The following is a 25,979-nucleotide window of genomic DNA, read 5'->3' on the forward strand; positions in this document are numbered from 1 at the left end:
TTTACTAAACTTACAAAGGCACACGCCGTTTAATCCAGCAATTCAGCTTTGAAAAAAAATAATCTTCATACAAACACAAGGTCATTCATGGGTGAATTATATGTAATGGCATTAGACTGAAAATATCTTATTTCCTGTATGTAGTTATCTAGTTAAATAAATGTAGAATACCTTGCAATTTAAGATGAGGCTGTGAAAAAGAAGATTATAACTCTTATTTATTATAGCATTATTCATGTTATCTATGACACAAAAACAATCCAAATGTCCATGGATTGATGGATACAGAAAATATAGTACATTAATGAACTAAAATGGGCGTTATCCAACCTTAAAATTAAAAAGGAAACCCTATCCTCACATGTGACAATGCAGATGAACCTGATGAATATCATGCTAAGTGATATAAACAAGGACAAATGCCACATGATTCCACTTACACAAGGTATCGAAGAGTCAAGTTCATAGAAGCAGAGAACAGAACAGTAGCTGGCAGGAAGTGGGTGGTGGCGGGAGGGGAAATACGGTGTTGTTCAATGGATATACAGTTTTAGCTGTTTAAGATGAAAAGTCGTGGAGATCTGTGGTACATCTTGCATGTACAGTAGATAATCAATCCCGTACATATAGTTATTATTTAATCCTATATCATACTTAAAAAATTGTGAAGAGGATAAATCTTATGCCAATGTTTTTATAACAACAAAGCACAAAGAAACTTTTGAAGATGATGAATACATCTATCACTTTGATTTCAGGGAAGGTATCATATATATCCAGGCTCCATCTATCAATCAACAAATACCTTTGGTATAAGACCCAAAAAGGTACATCAGGAGCTCAGGCTTTGGAGATATTTGTTGCCCATAATAGATCCCCAGTGCAGATGTTGATTTAAAAAAAAAAAAAAAGATCCATCGTGTTCTAGAATTTCAAAGAAGGGTGAGATCACAGCTGGTGGGAGGAGACTAAAACCAAGTCTCTGAGGAAGTATTCTAGAGTCCCCCCAAGGAAACATGGGCTGCAGAGAACATTTCATAGTCATCTATTTCACTGAACTTCTGCGTCTCAGAAGTATGGATTCTTTTCCTTCTTATAGGTGAGCCAACATTGACACATCATTATCACCCAAAACCCATTACATTAGGGAGTTACAGTTTACACATATTTTGTGGTTGGGGTGGGGGAGGGGGGGTGGAGGATAAATGAGTACATTCAAATACTATTCAGGAGACCCAAGGGCAATTTCTAGTGATACTCAGTCAAACAGGCTGATGGTTCTATTTGAGGGCCTGAGATGCGTTGGTTTTCAGGATCTGAAGGCTGAAAACCACCAGAAGACCATAGCAGTGGCTGGGGAGCTCAGGTCCTCACCTGGTGAGCAGGAAGGCCATGTGATACCTAGAATTATACCCTAGTTGGGACTTGCTTCCATGAGCCCTAAACTTATACCATCTACCTGGCCCCGAGGTTTCACTCTTTTTTTTTTCTTTTTGGGTCATACCTGGAAATGCACAGGGGTTACTCCTGGCCCATGTACTCAGGAATTACTCCTGGCAGTGCTGAGGGGATCATATGGGATGCTAAGAATCGAACCCAGGTTGACCGCATGCAAGGCAAACGCCCTACCTGCTGTGCTATCACTCCAGGCCCCTAGATTTCACTCTTGATGACATTCATTCTGTGAGTTTGGACAAATGTATAATAACATGTATCCACTATTATAGTATCACTAATATATTCAATTTCCTAATGCCTCAATTATACATCTTCTCTAACACCTGTAAACCACTGATCTTTTTTACCCCATTCATAGATTTACTTTTTTCAGAGTGTTATATAGTTGAAATTATATAGTATATAGTGTTTTTACTTGGGCTTCTTTCATTTAATGAAATGTATTAAACTTTCCTCCACACTTTTCCAGGGTCTCCTCATGCTTTGTCAGTACAAATAATATTCCATTTTCTAGAATTAAAAGTTTATCCATTCACCAACAAAAGGACATGTTGGTTGCTTCTTGGAAATTATGATTTAAGTTCCTGTAATTGTCCACATGTAAGTTTCTGCACAGATAGACGTTTTCAGCTCCTTTTTTGCAGAAGAATCAACCCAGATATACTCTGGGGCTGCTCCAAGCTAGTTAGTGCTCAGAGGTCCAAGGCTGTTGCCAGCAGCACTCAGGGACCATGAAGTGCCAGGAACCAAACTCAGATATCCTGCACACAGAGCATGTGCTCAGTCTTTGAGCTATCGATCCAGCCTTAAGTTTTCAGCTCTCTTAGGAAAACACCAAGGAGTGATTTCTAGAGCGTATGCTAAGAAAATGCCACACTATTTTCCCAAGTAGCTGCACCAAATTGCATTTCCATCAACAATCAAAGAGCATTCCTGTTGCTCCACATCCTCACCAGCAGCGAGTGGTGTCAGTTTTCTGAGTTCAGGCGATTCAGATAGATATGTAGTAGTATCTCACTGACATTTGAATTTGCATTTCAATAAAGACACATGATGGTGAACAATATTTTATCTTCTTTATAGATAATATCTATTTGGGTTTTTTATTATTTTTTAAAGTTCTGTGTGTATGTTATTGGCACACATTTTGTGGTTTCTGGGGTAAACCCAGCAGTGCTTGGGGGCTTCTGGTTCTGTGCTCGGGAGTCATTCCCAGTGTACTGCAAATTAAACTCAGGCCTCCTACATGCAAAGCAGGCACTCACCCCACCTAGCAGTCTTTCCAGCTCTCTTTGTATATTTTAGACAACAGTACTTTATCAAATAGGTCTTTTGCAATGATTCTCTCCCTGTCTATGTTTGACTTCTAATTTTATTTCAATTTTCACAGGGAATATTCAGAAATGTTATGAATTTTTAAAGGTTTCTATGTTTAAAAACACAGGATTAATAGTAAAATTTAAGAATATGAATGTAATAAGGTATTTAGTTACAAAGCATTAAAAACACAAACTGGTATTATCTGTCTCTATAAGCTACTATAGAAAAATCAACAAGAACATTATATATCAAATAGAACAAAAATATAAGTTGCTTGGGTGACAATAAGCTAAAAAATCATGAGACTTCTATAAAGAAAATTATAAAGCTTTATTGACAAACTTTTGAAGTCCCAATAAAAATGTGTATCATGTCCATAGCTTTTAAAGAGCAGATCAAAACTGATATCAATTCTTCATAAAGGCATAGATTTAATAAAATTACTAAAACCACAAGATTAAAAAACCTATTAAAACAAAGACTTTGATATATGTATCAGCATTATATGTGATATTCCCAAAGTGAAAACAATCCAAATATCCACCTCTTGTTGAATGACAAATATATATGTAAAACAGAATAGGACTTGGTCTAAAATAAAATGAACTGATAGACGCTTGGATGAACCTTGAAATTATGACATTAAATCAAAACAGTCAGACACAAAAGTCTTCATATTGCATAATTTTATTTTAATGAATTTTCCAAAACAGACAAATTCATAGGGACAGAAAGGAAATCAGCGATAGCTGGGAGTTTGCAGGAGAGGAGAAAGAAATGGCTGCCGGCAGATACATTTTAGGGCTGATAAAATTTTTTCTAAATTATACAACGGTTATGGCTCTACAACTCTGTAAGTAAGCTAGAAATCACTGAATTGTGCATTTTAAAAGCATGCATTTGGGCTGGGATATGGTTCAGTGGTAGAGAACATGCATTACATGTGTGAGGGGAAAAAATGAGGAAAAAGAAAGAAAAGAAATAGAAAGGAAAATCTTATTGTATCTGAACTATATGCCAAAAAGCCACCATATTTAGTCAGAGATATACAGTTATACAGATACCTCTAAAATTCATCCCTCTAAATTACCAGTTAATTCCGAATCCTAGGCTTTGAATCTGTATTATTCCTAAAGCTATTAAAGGAGTGCAGGAATGTGATATCTACCCTAAAAAACAGAGAAAAATCCTAACTTTCCCAGAAGAATGTCATCCCACAGTCAACATACTATCTATATCCTTTTTATTCATTTCTTCAGGAAAAAAACCTTCATCACCCAATATTAATAAAAGTAAGACCATGTTCAGCTCCAGTCTTTATGCCTTTCTACCGTGGAGATGCTTATTAAAAAAAATAATGAACAGAAAAAATAAAATGCTATTGGTGCAGATATAAGAGTAAGTAAATTCAAGAGGAAAGCTACTAAAAAGAAATTTTTTAGGCAGGCACCAAACAGTCAAGTCCTGCACTGCCAGGACAAGAATCAAAGGGATTTCCTATATGATTTTTCAGATGAAGTTGAAGACCGGAAATACAAGAATATTATACTTTTATGGTTTCTGTTAGCATTTTTAAAATAGTCTTTATGGCATGCTTGTAGCAATAGTCTTAAAGAGCACTCAGATATTAAAGATTATTGTACTATCATGTAAAATCAACCCTACATCTGTAAAAATCTGACTTTGAAAGAAAAAAAGAAGGTAAGAAAGACATTCAATATCTGCAGGGAGGAGGTAGTTGTTTTACACTACATTAAAAAATAAATCTTTAATGCATGATAATAAAATTAAAATTTAAAAAACTACCAATAATATGAAAAGCTTACCTTTTAAGAATTAACTTTGCTTGCTCTTCTGAAATAGTTAGACCTAGTATTTTGAGAGACTGGACAATTTCTGAAGCATCAATTTTTCCTTTAAAAGTTTAAAAAAGCAAAGAATTAGAACTTCAAAAGACCTTACAAATCATGAATTTCAAATGTATAGTTTTATAAGCAAAAGATTAACTAATTCAGGTGAATCACACATCAACATAAGTATGTAACATCACACCAATTCAAAATTTAAGAAACACATAAAACAGATATATATATTATTTCATTTAAAAATCATAATATCTTGCAGGTAAATAATTGTATTCTATTTAACAAAAGAAACAGAGTTTACAAGGACTTAACAAGAAAAAAATTAAGCAGCACAACTGATAACTGATATTCTAATCAAAACACCCTATTTTGAGGTAAATTCAATAATGCTGGCATTTTTCGATTTCACGATATGCATTCCTGTGATTTTAAATAGTGACTTATGCTTATTACACATTAGACTAAACTTCACTGGGTTAAAAGAAAGCCCAAAATAACTAAATTAAACCAAAGCACATGTTGTTCTTTAAAAATCTGAAAATAGGGGCTGGAGCAATAGCACAGCGGGTAGGGCGTTTGCCTTGCATGCAGCTAACATGGCCGACCCAGGTTCGATTCCCAGCATCCCATATGGTCCCCCGAGCACCGCCAGGAGTAATTCCTGAGTGCATGAGCCAGGAGTAACCCCTGAGCATTGCTGGGTGTGACCCAAAAAGCAAAAAAAAAAAAAATCTGAAAATAAAAATAAAGAGAGCAAAGCTCATACAACAATGGAAGAGGAAATTGAAATTATAAGATGTTTATAAATAGATGGGAAAGATCAGAAGAGAAGAAAGAGAAAACATAAGCAACATATGTGACCAGCATTGCACTTTCTTAAACAACTCATTGAGTGATAAGAATCCAAAGACCGATGTGCACTAAACAGGATGAAAGAAGGAAAGATCTCACTCATGTTGCATGTAAAGAGAAACAAAGACATAAAATAGATGCTACCCAAAAGAAACAAGCCCTTAGACTCTGACAATAAAACTGAGATTATCTAACAGTGGGGGAGAGGAGGTAGACAAGGAGGGAGGGAGGCATAGCAGTGAGGTGGGGCTGTGGGTAGCTATAACACTGCACACCTAATGCAACATCAGGTGTCAATGTTACACCTAAGCTGAAACATTAACGCTATTGTAAACCCTGCTACTGTAGTCATTTTTTAAAAGGGTACTGTCTCTGTATGATGTTGTTTTTCTTTTAAATAAGTTGGCAGAAAGGCATAGAGAAATATGGTCACCTAAGCCAGCCAGAAGTGATACTTGAGCACAGAGCCAAGAGTAATCCCTGAGCACTATTGGGTGTGATCCCAAACCAAAAATTAATTTATGAATGAATTAATTAAATGAGTAGAGAATAAAATAATAGCTGAAATAAAAGTTTATGTCAAGTCAGTATAATGGAAAAGTTCTTCAAAAAGAGTTTGACACAAACAACTGTCCATGGCAAGATGATTTTATCCTTTTTAAATGAGTAAGTATTTGGAGAGAATTCACGTAAGAGTACAGATGACATAAAGACAGGTAGAGGCATCTTTGCTATAGGCAATGAAATTTCTCAGATACTACTCTGAATATCCTCAATTATAAGTTCACTCTTATAAAATAAAACATTTATTTATGCTAAAGAATTCCAAGATTTTCACATATGAAGAACAAAGTATTATATATGCACACAGCAAGGGACGGCAGGGCTGTAACAAGAGAGTTCAATACTTCCCCACAGTTCCAGGTCTACAATTTCAGATTCACTGGAGATAGTGGCTCTGGCTTCTACTCTCAGACACACTTATCATACCGCGGGGCATTCCTTTTCACTCTTAAACAGATGGGAGTCATTTCTCATTATTCAGAGTAGTTATGTTCTCCAGGGTGACTGTGAATACTGAATTAGCTAGTACTGAACCTTAAACCTGTGGGAAAGACAAGGCTAGGCTCCTCTGAGCCTCCGGTCACAGCAACATTTTTATCAACCTGCCAATACATAACCTTGTTTTCTTCCATGCCTCTATTCAGAGACCATTTGATGTATATTGTTGATTCATTATCATTCAACAAATGGCCAGCAGCACAGTAACTTATGTTTGAGTGAAGCTTATCTAGTACATGATTTTCTTCCTAATGCACACAGAATCCTTGTATTTAGGAAAGACAAACAAGCACTTCAGGACTATGCTCAGAAGCCATTTTTAAAGTAACAGCAAGGGGCTGGAGAGACAGCACAGCAGGTAGGGCATTTGCCTTGCACACGACTGACCCGGGTTCAATTCTCAGCATCCCATATGGTCCCCTGAGCACTGCCAGGAGTAACTCCTGAGTGCAGAGCCAGGAGTAACCCCTGAGCATCACTAGGTGTGACCCAAAAAGCAAAAAAAAAAAGTAACAGCAAAACTTAGAATGGCTAAAGCACACGATGCAGAAAATATGGCAATAAGCAGACTGCAGAAAGACACTTGTTAACAGTGTAAGACCAAAAACAAGAACGCTGAGCAACACCTTGTTCTATCTCAGCTAAAAATAATCAGGCAATTAAGTTGGCTTTTTTTTCCTCCTCTGCCACATCCATAAATAACTGAGAAAGTACAGTAGCTATTGTTGGGGCTTCTTCTAAGGTTAAATGTTAACAAGTAGGCACATTTTCAAGCCCAGAATCCAGTCAGGTCTAGCATATGGTTGCTTGCTGGAGAGACAGTAGATTTACCTTGCATGTGGCTGACCCAGGTTTGATCCCCAAAACCTCATATGGCCCCCAGAGTACCGCCAGGAGTGATTCCTGAGTGCAGGACCAGGAGTAAGCCCTGAGCACAGTCAGGTATGGCCCAAAATCAAAAATATGAAGTTGTATATATACCAGTAAGGGGAAATTGGTAACATACAATAAATGTATTATTAAAATTTCATCTTCAATCAATTGCTGTGGTTCATTGAGATTTTTCTGAAATAAATAACTGAAGTATACACAACTTACAACTGAAGTATGCTGGGATGACTGATCTCAACTTGCCTGGCAGGTGATCCTGAAACAGCTCCATCCCCCAGTTACTAAGGCCTGCCCTAATACTGCAGAGGGCTCTCAGGGCCTGAGGGAGTTTGCATAAACTGACTATAAGAACTACATTTTGATGAAAGCTGAACTTTGGCTGGACTTGGGAGCATATGACCATAAGATTTATGGGAGATTAGAGAGTGCAAGAGCCTCCCATACATCTTTGTGCTACAAACGTTCCAGTAGCGCAATTTTATAGGGAAAACTCAGTTATTCCTGACAGGTAAACTTGAATAATCACCAAAACCATTCAATAGTTCTATTGACTGAAGAAAACTTTCTCTGATTCCATGTCATTTAATGTTTAGTATCAACCACAAATCAAAACCATTACCCTATAACCAAGTAAGAGTTTAACCATTACCCTATAACCAAGTAAGAGTTTTTGCCTGCTTTTGCAAGTCAAGTTTTATTATTAGAACACAATCATGCCAAATCATATACATATTATCCATGACTACTTGGGGATGTGTAGTTGCTCTGGGAACATGAGGACCACAAAGTTAAAATATTTTCTATGTGACTCCATGGGTGGGGGTGTGTGGAGGGGGCAGGACAGTCATACCCATTAGTGCTTGGGAGCTACTGACTGAGAATAGATTACAAGTCACTCCCGGAAGTAATCAGGGTGCTGGAGACTGAACCTGGTCTCCCTCATGCAAAGCAAGACCCTGGGATTTGAGATATCCCCTACTCTTATCTGACTCTTAAAAAAAAAAAAAACATTGCCAACCCCTGATGTGAACCATAATTCCTCTCAATCAATTCGTTTAACCTTTTTCTCGAACAACAAGTCCAGGAATACAGTGGTTGCCAGGACTCCTATGTAGCAAAGATAATAAAAATGTATAGCTCCTCTCTTTCACCTACTATTTCCCTTGTTCACTGCTCTCCACACTGGGTTTTTTACCTGAGGCTACTCATCTACAAGAGAAACCATGATCCCTAGCAGGTGATGCATAGTTGTGTTTTTTCCTTCTAAATTTCAGATCAGAGGTTATTTTCTTCAACTTAATTCTATCATTTTGGGGGTTTGGGGGTATGTGATTTTGGTGGGAGGAAGGAGAGGATCCACACCTGACTGTGCTCAGAGCTTACTCCTGGATCTGTGCTCAGGAATCACCCCAGCAGGGTTCAGAAAACCAGAGGGGGTGCCTAGAATAAAACCTAGGTAGGTCATGTGCAAGGAAAGTGCCCTATTCACTACACTCTCTCCAGCCCCCTCTAAGTTAATTCTTTCATAAGGACTAGCATATATAAAACATCTGAAAGTTCGAACATTTAAACATGTCAATAAAAATAAATCTCTGCTCAGAGAGAGAGGACACATTTATTATTTTTATCCTATGGCTGTAAGTCAAATCATTACTTTCTACTGTTCACAGTTTACAAAAAGTCCTGCTCACAGTGTTTAATTAGTGCACAAAGCGATCTGTAAGGGTTTTTTTTCTCCCACTGAAAACACAGGATCCATATATTTAAAAATATATTTTCTTAAATTTTTTTAATATTTTTTAAAATATTTTTAAAAATCGCATTACTGGGATAAAGAAATAGTTCAATGGGCTGGAGTTGCTCCTGAACACAGCCAGATGTGGCTCTAAAACCAAATGTCAATAAATTAATAAAAATCATATTACTAAGAAAATCAGCATTATCAAGTAGTAATTATCAATGAAAGGCTAAATATGCTTTTTTTTATTTTGGGAAGCAAGAAAGTTCTTATTGAAAAGTATTTAGAAAGATGTGAGGGGAGGGAGTACATGTTCTAGAGTGGAAAAAGGCAAACAAGAAATAAACAAGCAAGGAAGATATGCATTCAAGGGAGAACACACACACGTAGAGCAAGCCTGGAACTTTTTGACACAGCTGGTGATAAACATAAGAGAAAGACATACCATCACTATTTTTGTCCAAAGTATTAAATGCCAATTTCATTTTTATCTCATGATCTTTGAGGTACTTCACAAATTCTTCAAAACTCAGCTTCCCATCTTTGTTGATATCACCAGTATTAAAAAGTGTCTACAAAAAAAAACACACATTTTTATATTTTACTGAACACATATACCAATATTTGCATAATCCAGGGGAAAGTATGACAGTTTCTGGAGGTGGAAGAGTTCAATTTATGTACTGAAATTTCATCTTAAAAGATTGCATTCTGGTCTCCATGAAATAACTGTAATTTTGGAAATTACAAGTAGAAGAACATACCTGACCTTATCTTTTGAAAGCTTTGTGGAAGGCCTCCCCAGTAGTACTCGGGCCAATGACCCCCAAGAGGGTCATGCATTCACAGGGATCCATGGGCAGGGATCATAGCAAGCCTGTACTCCAGTCCTTCGAGCCATCTCCCCAGCCCCTGGAAAACTTGGTTTTATAACCCATTTGTTTTTTGGTGGGAGAGAGATCACAACCGCCAGTGCTCAGGGCTTTTTCCTGACCGTGTTTAGGGCCAACTCTCACAGTGCTTGGGAAATCATATGCAGGGCTGGGGATCAAACTGGGGTCAGCCTCATGCAAGGTATGTGGTGCCTTGATCCCTTTGCTCTCTGGACCATACAAACCATATTTCTTTGACCCTATTTCTGGTACCTAAAGACCTCCGCTAAAATTGCTTAATGAATTTGACTATAATAATCAGAAAGACTAGGGCTTCTCTTTTGAATATTCAAAAGCAAATGAGAAAAGCAAGAGCTGTTTATTCTGAACTTGTATTAAGGTAAGGTAAGGTAAGGTAAAGGCCCTCCCGTTGATCGTTGATTTGCTCCAGCGGGCCCAGTGAAGTCTCCATTGGAGACTTGGTTGTTACTGTGTCTGGCATATCGAATACGTCACGGGGAGCTTGCCAGGCTCTGCCGTGCGGGCAAGATACTCTCGGTAGCTTGCTGGGCTCTCCGAGAGGGGCGGAGGAATCGAACTTGGGTCGGCCATGTTGGCTGCATGCAAGGCAAACGCCCTACCCCCTGTGCTATCGCTCCGACCTGGCTGCGACATCTGTCACCCCACTGATCGCCAGGGACTTGTATTATTGTGAGGAATATGTCACTGTAGGCTGTATTTTGGCAGAGACTTGAGGACATGCAGAGAAATAAGAAAGCTAAAAAGGGAAACAGGAGGCCTCATAACGTGCTCTAATGGATGCTACTGACACGGGGAGCTAGAGGCAGGCTGACCAGAAACGGTATATCTTGTGTGACTCATCATGAGTTCATGTTTGCTTTAGTCCCGTCAAGCCTAAGCAGGAATCGCTATCAGTTTTCAATGAAGCTCTGTTCACTGGAAGCTGAGTGTAAGGAAAATTCAGCATCATAGGTTATCACTAGAGATAGCAATCCCTATAAACTACCTATAAGTTTGACTCATAGCTGGATGGTTTCTTGCATTATTTATTGTAGAAATGGGCTTGGTTTCCTGGGTGGGTGTTGCAGATCAAAGTTCAATTTTAAGCATGGTCTATTTATTAGTCATTTGTATATTCAGACTCTTATCTTTCCCAGTATAGAACCAAATACTACTATTTGAAAACCTTGATATTATCAGAATCAAAAAATGTACCCTTTATAGCTCATCACTATATAGAACCATTCCTATATTTTCGTTATTTATTTTGGGGCTTTTCACCACATCTGTTGGTGAGTTCAGGGATTATCCTGGTTCAGTGCTCAGGGATCACTCCTGGTAGAACTTAGGGGACCACAATACGTGCCAGGGATCAAACCAGGGCCAGCGATGTGCAAGGCAAGTGCACTGTACTCTCTCTCTCTCTCTCCAGTCCTTTATCTTTTGTAATTCATATTCACCATCTATATAAATCAATTTTCTACTTGGGGAAATTAGGTGTATGGGAGACTAACTCCCTTAAGAACATCCTAAGAAGCTAGGTAATTTCAAAGGGCTGGAGCACACTTCTGGCATGCACAAGCCATTAGGTTCAGTTGTTGGCACTGCATGTTTCCCAAGAACCCCTGCTATAAACCTAGTGACCCCCAGTATGCCTGGGAAGGACCAAAAATCAAAATAATTACCCTTTAGATAAGTCACTCTAGAGAAGTTGCTCTCACCTAAAGTAAACCTATATCAGCACTTCTCTGACAACTAAAGATCTAGTAGTTGGTGCAGTGGAAGACACCTCGTCCTGGGGTTTTCTATGTTGTGTTCAAATTGGTCCTCACCAGGTACTCAAGTCTTATATGGTTCGGCAATATCTTACCAAAAACAAAAGACAAAATTACAAGAAAAATTGTGTTTTCACTGGAAAGTATTTCAAAATACTGTTTGTAGCATAATCTAAAATGTCTTATAAAAAGTTTGACTCTAGATCCTCCCAGGAGGGGAGAAGCATGTCAAAAGTAGACCATGGACTGAACATGTTTGCCACTCAATTCCTCTTTTGCAGACCACAACACCCAAAACGAGAGAGAGAACACAGGGGATTGCCCTGCCACAGAGGCAGGGGGAGATGGGGGAATGGGGGTGGGGGGTATATTATCCATGGTGGTGAAAAATGGGCACTGGTGGAGGGATGGGTGTTTGATCATTGTATAATCAAAACCCAAGCACAAAAAATTGTAAATCTACAACTGTACCTCATGGTGTTTCACTAATAAAAAAAAATTTTTTAATTTTAAAAAAAAAGTTTGACTCTAGGGCCAGAGTGAGAGCCCAGCAAGTAAGATATTTGCATTATATGCAGCATACCTGGGTTTGATCCCTGGCATCACATATGGTCCCCTGAACACTGCCACAGGTGATTCCTGAGCACAGATTCAGGAGTAGGCCCAGAACACTGTCAGGTACGACCCCCAAAACAAAACAAAATCATGTAGAGCAAGAATTTTTGGGCACTGCTGGTGGGAATTCAGAATCATACAATAACTCTGAAAGTTAGCGTGGTGGTTTCTTATAAAACTTACCTTTACCATGAAATTCAGCAGTAACACTGTTATCTTTTATCTTAATATCTGCCCAAAGGAGTTGAAACTTTATATTCTCACCACACAACAACATAAACATGGATGTTGCTAGCAACTTTATTCATAATTGCCAAAACCTGGATGTCCTTTACAAGGTGAATGGATAAAGAAACACTGCAGTACATCCAGACAATGAATATCATTAAAAAGAAATGAACTATCAAGTCATGAAAAGACATTTAGAAACCTTAAATATTTATCAGTAAATGTAAGAAGCCTATTGGAAAAGGCTATGCTATAAACCATGATCCCAGTAGAATGACATTCTGGAAGAGACAACATTATGAAGAAAGTAAAAATATTAGTGCTTTCCGGGGTGGTGTGGGGAGATGGGGTTTTGAAGGATGAACCTCTAAAACACAACTTCTCAAAAAGCAAAGATTCTTGTCTTTTCTACTCTGGACCCCATTTTTAATTTATTTTTTATTGGATAACTGTGAATTACATAGATATTTATTGCCCAATGGGGGGGGAAGGGGGGGGAGAGAGAGAGAGAGAGAGAGAGAGAGAGAGAGAGAGAGAGAGAGAGAGAGGATAGAGAGAGGATAGAGAAAAGAGAGAAGAGGGAAGAGAGATAGAAGAAAGAGAAAAGAGAGATAAGAGAGAGAGGGAGAGGGAGAGAAGTGAGAGGTGCCTGTAATAGAGGCAGGACAGAAGTGGGGTGTGGGAGGGAAATTGGGGACATCGGTGGTGGGAAATGCACCGGTGAAGGAACTGGTGTTGGAACACTATCCGACTAAAAACCAATCATGAGTTACCAATTTTGTAACTATGTATCTCACTGTTATTCAATCTAAAAAAGAAAAAAGATATTGGTGACTGAGTTTCAGGTGCACACTCTTTCAACACCAATCCCTACACTATTGTCAGGACCCCTTTATAACTGAGAAATGCAACACAGACAAACACTTTAGATTTATTACATGGTTGACTTTGAATTAGCTTTTGGTCACTGTGCATTCTGAAAGCTTTCACTGTTGCCAAAATTTTTGTAATCCCATGATTACAAAATAATATGTGGCCAAGACCTACAGTTTAAGAACTTAGAAAAGTAGAATTTTAGCTGTAGAGCATTAAAAATACTCTATATGATAGTATGAAGATGAATACATGTAACCTATTTGTAAAAAATACATCAAGAGTGAACCTAAGATAAACTTTGAACTTTGTGTAAATGTAGTTTTATAAATTACAGTAAACACACCACCACTCTGATATTGGTAGTGATAATGGTCAAGACCATGTGGGGAGAAGGTGGTGACGGGGGGATATGGGATATATCTATATCTTTTTCTTAATTCTATGGGCCTAAAAATGCTCTTAAAGTTATTTTTAAAAAATTCATAAAAGGGGGCCATTGAGATAGTATAGTGGGTAGGGAGCTTGCCTTACACCCGGCTAACTTGGATTTGATCCCCAACATCCCATATAGCCCCCCGAGCCCTGCCAGAAGTGTTCCCTTACTGCAGAGCCAGGAGTAATCCTTGAGTATAGCCAGATATGACACAAAAATCAAAATTAAAACTAAAATAATAAAAAGGTGGAGTATAGTTGCTTTGTGATAGAACATATGCTTATATGAATAAGTCCCTAGATTTAATCCTTAATACCTATATACCTATATTATTATATGGGCTAGAGCAATAGCACAGTGGGTAGGGCTTTTGCTTTGCATGCAGCGACCCAGGTTTGATTACTCCGTCCCTCTCAGAGAGCCCGGCAAGCTACAGAGAGTATTCCACCCACATGGCAGAGTCTGGCAAGCTCCCCGTGGCATATTTCATATGCCAAAAACAGTAACAAGTCTCACAATGGATATGTTACTGGTGCCTGCTGGAGTAAATTGATGAACAATGGGAGGACAGTGCTACAGTGCTACATATTTTATATATAAAGAAATTTTAGTCCCGCTATTGTCTTGGGTTATCTATTTCTTGATTTATCCACTCAACATGTCAACTACCAACAACATAATGAAGCCCTGAAATGCCCCAGGGTCCCTTTCAGAGGCAACTTGCACCATGATTAGTCATACTACTAGAGACTTCAAAATAAACATTTCTCCTGGAGTTGATGAATAGCAGCAAACATCTCATGCTATTTCATAAGATGTACTGTGGACTAATTAAGAATTAATTGTTCCATAAAAGAGAACTTCATAGCCTACACAGAATGCCCCTTCGCTGTGCACTGTGGACATCTGCAGGGGCTAAGAGGCAGAGAAGACAGGCATCGAGGTGGCCAGGCAGGACGTGAGAGTTCATAGGGCTAAAGAGAAAAGACAGAAGTCACAGTCAGGGTAAGAAGGAAAATGACTAACAACACTGTACAGAACTGTTAGGAGGGAGAAAAACAGTATTTCCCTTTTGAGATTTCTAAGCATTAATTATACTGCTGAATGTTAGAAGTCTAGCAAATGATAGAAACATTTGAATCTTAATAAAACTAACTCCACAGACCACAATTATAACCGTTAGACATATTGCACCAGTTAATTTAGTAGATACGATGGTTTTCATTTCAGAATGAGCCATCAAACGTTCTCAAGTCCATCTTAGTAACTCTAAATCAAAAGATATTTTTTAACTCAGTGTGGTCAAAAATATTGTCTTGGAAAAGCTTATCTTTTAAAAATGATAGTACCATAATGTTGCTAAAGAAAATAATTCCTTCTAGGCTCAGGAAAAATTATAAAATTGACCAACAACTGAAATTACGGGTAACAACTTACCAGAAGAAAAGGTGAAGTACAAGCAATGACAATTAGAGACAGACAAAACAGAGAGTGTGCAGGGTTCAATGCTCAGAGATGCTGGGAGTTAGAAAAACAAAAAGCAAAGTGCTTCCTAAGATGGAAACAGTATTAAACCTAAGACATACTTGCTTTTCTTATTATCATTTCAGAAACAATGGACCTCCAAAGAATATTAAATTTTAGAATATAACAGAAAACACAAAAATGAAGATTTTATATATTTTAGAACATCTGACACAAATATAAGGGAAATTTCACTATTTTTTAGTACAGAACTCCCCTTACTAAATGCCCCGTTCCTTAAAATGCATCTCTGTGATTTCTTTTTTTTTTTTTCCTGGGGCAGGGGTGGCTGTTCGGGGCTTACCCCTGGCTCTGTGCTCAGGGATCACTCCTGGTAGTGCCCAAGAAACCATATAGGGTTCCAGGGATCAAACCAAAGTCAGCTATTGGCAAGGCAAGAACCTTACCCACTGTACTATCTCACCAGCCCTCATGCACTGTTGGATAACATTAGGTGGTCCTTACTCTGGGGGGAGGGGCCCCGCTCCCACAGGGATCTTAGGTTTATCAAGCCACTCCCACAACTGTGCCCCTGAGGCATACCCAATTCCATCAAGCACTAATAATCCTATATTGCTTTTCTCTTTCTTTTATGTCACTTGCATGGTTTAACAATGTCCTTTTTGTATAGATACAGGGAGACAGTTAATGTTATGCTTTGTAACATGGGAATTAGTTGCCTCCAAATAATATTTACTCCTGGGCATCCTTCCATCTTTACTTAAGCCTCAGTTGCCCTTACTTCCTAACACTCCAAAAGCAGGGTCCCAATGAAGGGACTGGATGGACCCAGGGCAAGCTGTAAGCTACCCTGGCATTGAAAGGAGACAAGCTCAGGATCACGGTCATGGGACAAACTGTCATGATCCAAAAAAGAAGTAACTGAATAAGAACCCTGCTGGGTTAGGAAAGACTAACCTGGCCTGAGGACTGTAGTCTGGAATATATAGCGAGATGCCCCCAGGAAGAGTCAAACTTTAAGCTTAATATATCTCTTACTGCATTCATACAAAATAACTAGACTAGAAATATTATGAGGTAAATTTACTATGATTGTTTAGGTGGATTAGTAGCTGAGGAAAGGAGAAAACAATACACCCTGGATAGAATCCTGCCCTTGAGCAGATCTCCTAGTAATCTGGAGTGCTGAACCCTCAAATACGATTTTGTCCTTGACTTAATCTCCTAAAGGAGTGGCTTTACCTCTGTTTGTTGTTATGACAATGTTCAACCCCACATCTTCTGCTCCCAACCTTCATGATTCCTATACAAATATGCTATAAGGGGAAAGAGGGCAGGATGAGAACTGAGACTTCGAAGATTTTGAGGTCTTTGAGGACTAAGAACTATAGAAAGGCTAGAAGGAAGACTAAATGACAATGATAACTCTAAGTAGAGGACTATGAGACTAGACGAGATGAGGACGGAAATGTAATGAGGTTAGAGGACTTTGAAGTCTATGAGGAGACTAGGATGATGGAACTATGATGATTGGTACTATGACCTCCCGTTGTTCATCGATTTGCTCAAGCGGGCCCAGTAATGTCTCCATTGGAGATTTTGTTGTTACTGTGTTTGGCATATTAAGTACGTCATGGGGAGCTTGCCAGGCTCTGCCGTGCAGGTGAGATACTCTCGGTAGCTTGCCGGGCTCTCCGAGAGGGGCAGGGGAATCGAACTCGGGTCGGCCATGTTGGCCGCTTGCAAGGCAAACGCCCTACCTGCTGTGCTATCGCTCCAGGTACTATGACCAAAACTACGATTACGGATTACAGATTATGGATTACACCGTAAGAGGAGAGGTCGGACAATGCTGGGGAGGAGAGAGAGAAATAAACCGACTACCGACCAGCCTGGGGCCCAGTTTCTCCATTCCTCCTGTTGTCCTGGGGAGGTGGCTCTTGGTCACCGAAGGCTCAAGTCCCACACGCCCACGCACCTTTTCCTGGAAACTCACAATGCACCTCTGTGATTTCTACTTCACTGTTCAATCATTCTACATTCTTACGTTACTGAATCTTGGTAGAACTTAATATGAATTTTCTCTTTTCTAAAACATTAATTTCATAATAAGTATGAAAGAACAGAAAAGAAGTCATAACAGAAGCAACCACAGATAGAAATACATATATGCATATATATGTAAGTGACTGCTATATATACTAATTTAAGATGTATATATGTGCATAAATATGTCTTTGAGGGGTTGCCTAGAGTCAAACCCTGGTCATCAGACATGTAAAACACGTTGAACCACTTTCTTGGGCCTTGTTTTGTTCATAGTTTTTTTGACATAACACTGATTTATAACACTGCAAACACTTCAGGTGTGTAGTCTTATACATCAGCAGTCTTATACAATTGCCTCATACTTCAACAGTCCACTTTATGTTCACAACAGCCTTATACATCAATCGTCTACTTTATGTTCACAACCAGAAGTCTAGATTCTGCCAGCTTGTTCTAATTTTGTCTTGGGATTTTCCTTAGTCTTTATCCCTCCCTAACTAATTTTGGGATAATAATATTTATTATATTCCTTATGCCCACTTTCTGTATTCTGCTCTTGTATTTCAAACTCTGTCCACCTTAGGTCTAAGCCTAACTTCTTAAACTGTGAGTCATTGTAATTTTTATTGTGCAATTGGTAATATGGTTAGTTTGAACATTGATAGTTTTGATATACAAAGTTACTGCACCTACACTAGCACAACCATCACCCTTTACTTATTGACTGTGTTTCTCTCTTCTAATTTTTATTCAGTTTTGGTTTTGGTCAACACACAGTAGTGTTTAGGCACCACTCCTGGCTTGTGCTTGAGGGGGGCTCCTCCCAACAGTGCTCAGGGAACCAAACAGTTCAAGGGATTGAACCCTGCAGCTCCCACACACAAAAATTTCACACTGGCCCTTAGATTTATCTCCCAATCCTGTGTGGTTCATTTAAAAACCTTTATTATCATTACATGTTCCATTTTCATGCCTATTTTATAAACCTATATACCCAGGGTCACACAAAAATTTCTTGGGTGAAAAGGGGTCATGAGTGGAAGTTTAAGAAATTCTGGAATTCGGGCTGGAGGATAGTACAGTGACTAGGGCATTTGCCTTGTACTCGGCCAACCCAGGTTCGATCCCCAGCATCCCATGTGGTCCCCCAAGCACTGCCAGGAGTTACTCCTGAGTGCAGAGACAGGAGTAACCCCTGTGCATTGCTGGGTGTGACCCAAAAAGAAAAAAAAACTTCTGGAATTTATTAGATATTCTTTAAATTCATTAAATACAAATTCAAACATATCTGCTCTCTTCTAAGTACTGAATACATTACAGAACCTCAGAAGCAAATTATACTGAATCATAAATTCATAGATATTTCACTCCAAGTTCAAGAACTCTTAGTAATCTTCAACACAAACTATTATGATCTCTTTCCTTGAAGACACACTTCATAATTCTTATTTCAAGATATCAAATAGGTTGTCTCTCCAATCCTTGCCATTATATGAACTCTTGACCTATACATCTGAAAACGTCCCCCATCAAGAGTGACCAGGTGATACTAATCCCAAGTATCAAATAGCTCTTTCCTGAACTTTCTCAATGTCTTTTTTTCATCTACTTTCACAGAGCCACCAGAGTGATCTTCCTAAATTATAATGTCTGTCTATCAAGAGTTTAAAACCCAAGTAAGGGCCAAGGAAATAGAACAAAAGGCTGGAGCTTGGGGTGCTGGAATCACAAGTTCTATATTTAGTACTACATGGTCGTTCTCCCAGTACCTTTGGGAGCATCTCCTGATCAACAAGCACCATTAGTTGATCTACAGGGAAGAGAAAGGTACTGAAATCTAGTACAGCTGCTGCTGTTATGTTTCTGTCAGTACATTGCTTTAGGCCTGATAACAGTTGCTTTAGATGTCTTGAGGCACCCTCAATAGGAATGCATTAAATCTTAATGAGTATTAATTATTCATGATCTACATTTATGAGAATTAAATCTTCATGATGTATACTTCATTTGATTATGAAATAATTACCATCACTGTCTTTTATTATATTTGTATTTTTATTTATTTTTGCTTTTTGGGTCACACCCGGTAATACACAGGGGTTACTTCTGGCTCTGCACTCAGGAATTACTCCTGGTGGTGCTCAGGGGACCATATGGGATGCTGGAAATCGAACCCATGTCAGCTGCATACAAGGCAAACGCCCTACCTGCTGTGCTAACGCTCCAGTCCCTTTTATTATGTTTTTAGTTTGAAGTCTATTTCACCTGATATAAGCATGGCTGTCTTGACCTTTTTAGCTATATCATTTGTCTTCCAGAATTTCACGCTGAGCTCGTATTTATTATGATAGTTCAGATGTGTCTCTCATAAACAGCAGAACGATTAGTTCAGTTTTCTGGTCCCTCCACCCACTCTGTAACATTTTATTGGTGAGTTCAGGCCATTGGCATTATTGGGAAAAAGTTATTATTTTTGTGTGTGGATCCAGTACGTTAGTTACCTTCCATTCTAAAGTCTCCCTTTCCCAATTTCAACTATGAATACATGTGCAGTAACACTAGTAACATACGAAGTAACATACGAAGCTCACACACCTCAGGAAGGAGGGTTTGGATCACACCGCCAGGGAAATCATGAAGACCTGTGGAGATCACAGCTGAATGTGAGCAGAATTTAAAACATACAATCAAGAAAGGAAGTAATGAGTCTCAGCTGTGACCAACTGGAGCTGGGCGGAAGACAGGCTGATCTGGGAAGTGTTCCACACAGGAACACTTCCCAAATCGATACAGAGAACTGTTCCTATGTGGCACAGGGTGTGGTCTCTGCTGGTCTATGCTGAAGGTCAGGTCACCCTATGAAAAAGAACTTGCTCCAGCAGGACAACCTACCCCTGTCACACCTGTCAACCTTTGGACCTGTCACATTACTCAGACCTACTCTATGCTTGCCATGGGTGGTACCAACCAATACCCAGTCACAGTTCAGGCATTTAGTACTGCATAACCCCTGCGGGATCCCACTAACAGGTCACTGTCCCCCTTGTTAGCCTTGTTGAGACTTCCTAAGAATTATACTTTCATCTGAAGTGCTTCCTCCCTTGTTGTCTCACAGAGGTTAAACTTGCATCCTGCTCAAAGACCCCCTCGATTTGACTCTGTTCCCTCCTCCTCTGTCCTTCACAAGCATTTTCCCAGTAAACATTTTGCAATCCCATCTTGGTTTTTGATCCTCAGAGGACCAAAACTGACAGTACCAAGAATGTTCCAAGACAGGAAACAGCATGGTGTTTCAGAACTGACTCACCACCTAGTAGGCAAAGAGTCCTGAACGTTTATAGGTCAAAGATAATGTCATGAAGAAAGTGGGAGTCCAAATGTTGAATCACTGCCAGTGATGACTGGGGCAAAAATCAAGTTGGGGAGAATACCCTGGCTAGTGCAAGGGTTCAGACATCTGAAAAATACGAGGGGACTATGACGTAAGAATGAATAAGGAAGCAGAACAATGAAAGGAGTGAGTCACCAGGAAGATACAATGACCAGCAGTATAGTCTCTCAAATTTCAAAGGCAAATATTGACAGAAAAATTGGCAAATTTATAACCAGAGGGAGAACTTGACATCCCTTTTTACTGTAACTACTAGACTCTAAATATTAGGTAATAAAATTTCATAGTTAATTTACTGCTGATAGGGTGTCAGGCATTATTCAAATTGTTTTAATATATTTGTTCTTCATCATAACCCTATGAGTACTAGTATTACCTCTATCATAGATGAAAAACAAACAAGCAAACAAAACTGCCGATAATAAATTAGTTGATAGCAAACCCCCTCCCCCGCAAAAAAAAAAAAATGTTTTTTGTTTGTTTTCTGGGCCACATCTACCTGTGCTTGGAGTTTACTACTAACTCCATGCTGAAGTATCACTCCTGGCAGGCTCAGGGGACTACATGGGACACCAGGGACTGGCAAACCAGAGTCAGCCACAAGTAAGTTTGTAAGGCAAATACCTTACCCTCTGTGCTACCTCTTCAACCCTGTAAAACTAAAAGTAGAACCCAGGCAGTTTCATTAAATTCTTTTATAAGGCAATTTAAGCATGTAAAATACTAAAAATACCCTTTTTTTAAGAAAAAAAGGAGGCATTTCTTTCACTCCAATTAGCATTCCTAACTTTACAATCGAATTTTTTTTTCATTTTTTATTTATTTTTTTAAATTAATTTATTTATTTTTTAATAGTGAGGCACCATGAGGTACAGTTGTAGACTTATAAATTTTGTGCTTGGGTTTCGATTATACAATGATCAAACACCCAACCCTCCACCAGTGCGCATTTCCCACCACCTCGGATCCCAGCATCCCCTCCCCCCCAGCCCCTATCCCACCCTGCCTCTGTGGCAGGGCACTTCCCTCTCTCTCCTTTTGAGTGCCATGGTCTGCAAAAGAGGCACTGAGTGGCAATCATGCTTGGTCAACAGTCTACCCTCAGCATGCTCTCCCATCGTGGGCAGATCCTCCCAACACCCTTTATTTGGTGTTCCCTTCTCTTTCTGTACAATCGAATTTTTATTATTTTGTCCAACATATGCTAAAAATAGAATCACTAACAACTAAGTTACAATTAAACTTTGTCTTTTCAAACAATTCAAATGAGTCACCACCTTGTTTCAGTCATTTCTTTGTACTGGGGGGCAGGGGGGAGTGAGCCTTAATCCTAAAATGCTCAAGGGCTATTCCTGGCTCTGTTCTCAGGCGTGACCCCAGGCAATGTTCCAGATACCATATATGGTGCTGGGGATTCAAATCAGGGTTCAGCAAATGCAAAGCAAGAGCCTTTCTTCTGTACTACTCCATCCTATTTCAGTTACTTCAAATTAGATTCTTAAATCTTTTTTTAACTAAGACATGATCCTCACCCTCAGGATATATGTTTCCTAACTGAAAGCACAGCCAAAAATGAAACTGATATCCTTTGAAAATTATAATAGTAAGGACAGTGCTACAGTGCTACAATAATACGTAAGACAAGGGACCTACACATCTTAGGCTATCATAAACTCTTCTATAGAGGGAAGTACAAAAGGCTCATCCCAGAGGAGGTAACATCGTTTAAAATAAATATGTATTTTTCCTAATAAAAAAGTAATATTTTTCACAAATAATTTTTCTGTGGGTGACCCCTGGCTGAGGTGGAAGTTGAGGCACTCCCAGCAATATGGGTATAAGTGTTTGATGCTCCACCAGCAATGCAGTTACTGCTCAGGTTTAGCAGTGTCTGGAGGTCACCAAGGAAAACCATACTCAGCAGTGCTCCAACAGCCATGCAGTGCCACATGTGGAACTCAACCTTCATATCTGCTCAACTTATGCTCTGCCACTGGAGTTCTCACCCTCCAATCCCTTTTAAAATTAAGATAATGCAAATTTTTGAAAAAGAAAGCACAGAAGTCATTTAGGTCCAACTCTCTAGAAATAACTGTTATTAATCTTTTATGAAAGAATAGCACTGTCACACTGTCCTCCTGTTGTTCATCGATTTGCTCAAGCAGGCCCAGTAACGTCTCCATTGTGAGACTTGTTGTTACTATGTTTGGCATATGGAATACATCACAGGTAGCTTGCCAGGCTTTGCCAAGTGAGCAAGATACTCTAGGTAGCTTGCCGGGCTCTCCGAGAGGGGCGAAGGAATCAAACTGGGTTGGCTGGGTTGGCTGCATGCAAGGCAAATGCCCTACCTGCTGTGCTATCGCTCCAGCCATGAAAGAATATGCCAGTCAAAAAAACTGCCAGTGCCAGTGTGTTATATATACACATATGTATAAAACATCTCCTATGCACATGCATAAAATGCATATATTTAGCATCATTAAGAGATCACCCTGTTCTGTGATTGCATATACAGTTTTATATAACTTATTTTATAGTTTGGTCTTATGTAAATTTTCTAAAAGGACATTTTTATTGCTGATTTTGAGTTCTCTTTTTTCCTCCACTCACCTCATTAAAGATTTGCTCTGTTTTGCTTATATTTTCAAAGAATTAATAGTAAAAGCAGATCGTATCTGCATATTTTAGACTATCCAGTTGACTAATTAATAGGGTAAGCATAAATATTTTAGTTCCAAATATTTTCAAAATTTCAAAATATTTTATTCTTAAGTAGGAGATAAACAGAAATTTCTGCAAGAAAATCAAACGATCAGGAAAAAAAATACCTCTTTTGCTTTGTAAAAGATGTCAGGAATGAAACTGAGCACTTAACCTTAGATGGTAATCAGAACTTTAGTAAATTTCCAATTGAGTACTACGAGCCTTCAACAAAACTGGAGCGATTCCAATAAAAAAGAACCTACTAAATCTGACTCAAGAAGAAATAAGCCTGTAACTACCAACGAACGAGAATGTTAGAATGTATCTTAAAATATACCATGAAACAGGTGGCTCTTTCAGTTACATAATCGCTTCCCCCTTTGGAGCAGGGAATGCCAGGCTGAGTGCCCTTGTGTTTCAGTGGTGCTGGAGAGGTTCCAACTGTCTCCACCCTGAGAGTGGGACATTACTTGGAGATGCGCCTGACCTGACTTTAAGAAGTTGAAAGTGCTGAGGGATCGGTCCCCTCATCAGATCAATCTGTGTACCTGGGGATGGAGAAAGTCTTGTTAAAGCAGTGGAATGTCCCCAGCCCTCCACAGGAAGTAGAGGGAAACACTGACAAAACCAGTAGTTGTAACAATTTCAAAAAAGCAGAGCTCGGAAGAGGAGAATGAGACTTTCTACAGGACTTGGAAGTTGACTCAAGTCTGAAAAGTGATTCGTTTTAACTAAATGTTTGCAAAGGTCTGCAGAGGCTGGTTAAGGGACCTGGATTATATTTAGACCAAGGATTGCGGAACGGGGATTGTTAACGGTTGTGTGTGGCTCGGGACAATGCAGAGGGCTGGGCTCACGCTTCACAAGCAGATTCGGTCCAGTTCATTCGATCCAGTTCCCTGGAACAGGACCGGGAGGAGCCAGGAGGAACCCCTGAGCCGGGCTGGGTGCGTGACAAACTGACAACAAACCCGGTTCTGATCCAGTTTGGCTGGAGGCCAAGGGGTGCCTGGCCTCTGGCAAAACCCAGAGCTGCCGCCCCTTCCCGGAGACCCACCTGCTCGGCCTCCTGTCCCAGGGGCACGCGCAGCTTCTCCAGCTCCGCATGCAGCTCGTGGATGTCCACCACACCATCGCCGTTCCTGTCCAGCCTCTGGAAAAGGGTCTCGTAGTGCCGGCGCCGCTCCCCCTCTTGGCACGCCGCCGTGGGCAGCGCGGAGCCACCTAGCCAGCGCGGCATAGTGGGTCCCCGGGGGCGCCCTGGGGGGCCTCGAAGCCAGGGGAAGTCGTGCGCGGGCGGGACGAGGAGCCGCGGGACGGACGCCGGCGGCACAGGATGAGGCTGGGCGCGGTCCGGGCCACAGAGCCAGGATCGCGCGGGGCGTGGCCGCGGGGAGGAGCCGGGGGCGCACGGGGAGGAGCCGGGGGCGCGCGGGGAGGAGCGGGGGGGCGCGCGGGAAGAAGCGGGGGGCGCGCGGGGAGTGGCCGCGGGGAGGGCCGGGAGGACGCGGGGCGTGGCCGCGGGGAGGAGCCGCGGGCGCGCGGGGAGTGGCCGCGGGGAGGGCAGGGAGGACGCGGGGAGTGGCCGCGAGGAGGTTCCGGGGGCGCGCGGGGAGGAGCCGGGGGCGCGCGGGGAGGAGCGGGGGGGCGCGCGGGGAGGAGCCGGGGGGCGCGCGGGGAGTGGCCGCGGGGAGGGCCGGGAGGACGCGGGGAGTGGCCGCGGGGAGGGCCGGGAGGACGCGGGGAGTGGCCGCGGGGAGGTTCCGGGGACGCGCGGGGTGTTGCCGTGGGGAGGGCCCGGGGGGCTCGGGGAGTGGCCGCGGGGAGGGACCGGGGGCGCTCGAGGAGTGGCCGCGGGGAGGACCCGGGGGGCTCGCAGGGAGGAGCCTAGCGCGGGACGTGGCTGCGGGCGCGGGGAGAGGAGCCGGGATTGAGCGGGAAGTGGCCGTGGGGAGGTCCCGGGGGGCGCGCGGGGCGTTGCCGCGGGAGCGGGGGGAGGAGCCGGGATCGCGCGGGGCGTGGGCGTGGCCGTGGGGAGGTCTCGGGGGGCCCGCGGGGAGGTCCCCGGCGTGGGCCAGGAAGAGCCGGGGGCGCGCGAGGTGGTCCCAGGGGGCGCGCGGGGAGGAGCCGTGGAGCGCGCGGGGAAGGGGCGCGGGCGCGCGGGGTGGTGACACGGTTCGTCCCGCTCTAGGCCGACGCGGTCAGGAAGAGCTAGGCGGCCGGCGGGAGTCCTGGTCCCGATCCTTGCTCGTGACTGGGGTGCGGGTCCGATCCGCCTGCGCTTGGCGGGTGGGCGGCAGGGGGGAAGCTCGGAGGCCTCAGCCCCCAGGGCTTTGCAGCTT

General features: G+C 41.2%; 1 protein-coding gene across 1 annotated transcript in view; it reads right to left on the reverse strand.

The window, feature by feature from the left end:
* Window positions 1-24,877, reverse strand: part of SLC25A24 (solute carrier family 25 member 24) — a 61,512-nt gene extending 36,635 nt beyond the window's left edge. The window contains exons 1-3 of the mRNA XM_056139123.1: window positions 24,695-24,877; window positions 9,632-9,758; window positions 4,605-4,692 (exon numbers count right to left, since the gene is read on the reverse strand). Coding sequence (XP_055995098.1) covers window positions 4,605-4,692; window positions 9,632-9,758; window positions 24,695-24,877 — 398 coding nt within the window. The remainder of the gene's footprint in view (window positions 1-4,604; window positions 4,693-9,631; window positions 9,759-24,694) is intronic.
* Window positions 24,878-25,979: the final 1,102 nt, after the last annotated feature.

Source organism: Sorex fumeus, unplaced genomic scaffold (assembly GCF_029834395.1).
Source record: "Sorex fumeus unplaced genomic scaffold, SorFum_2.1 ptg000131l, whole genome shotgun sequence".
Lineage (NCBI taxonomy): Eukaryota > Metazoa > Chordata > Mammalia > Eulipotyphla > Soricidae > Sorex > Sorex fumeus.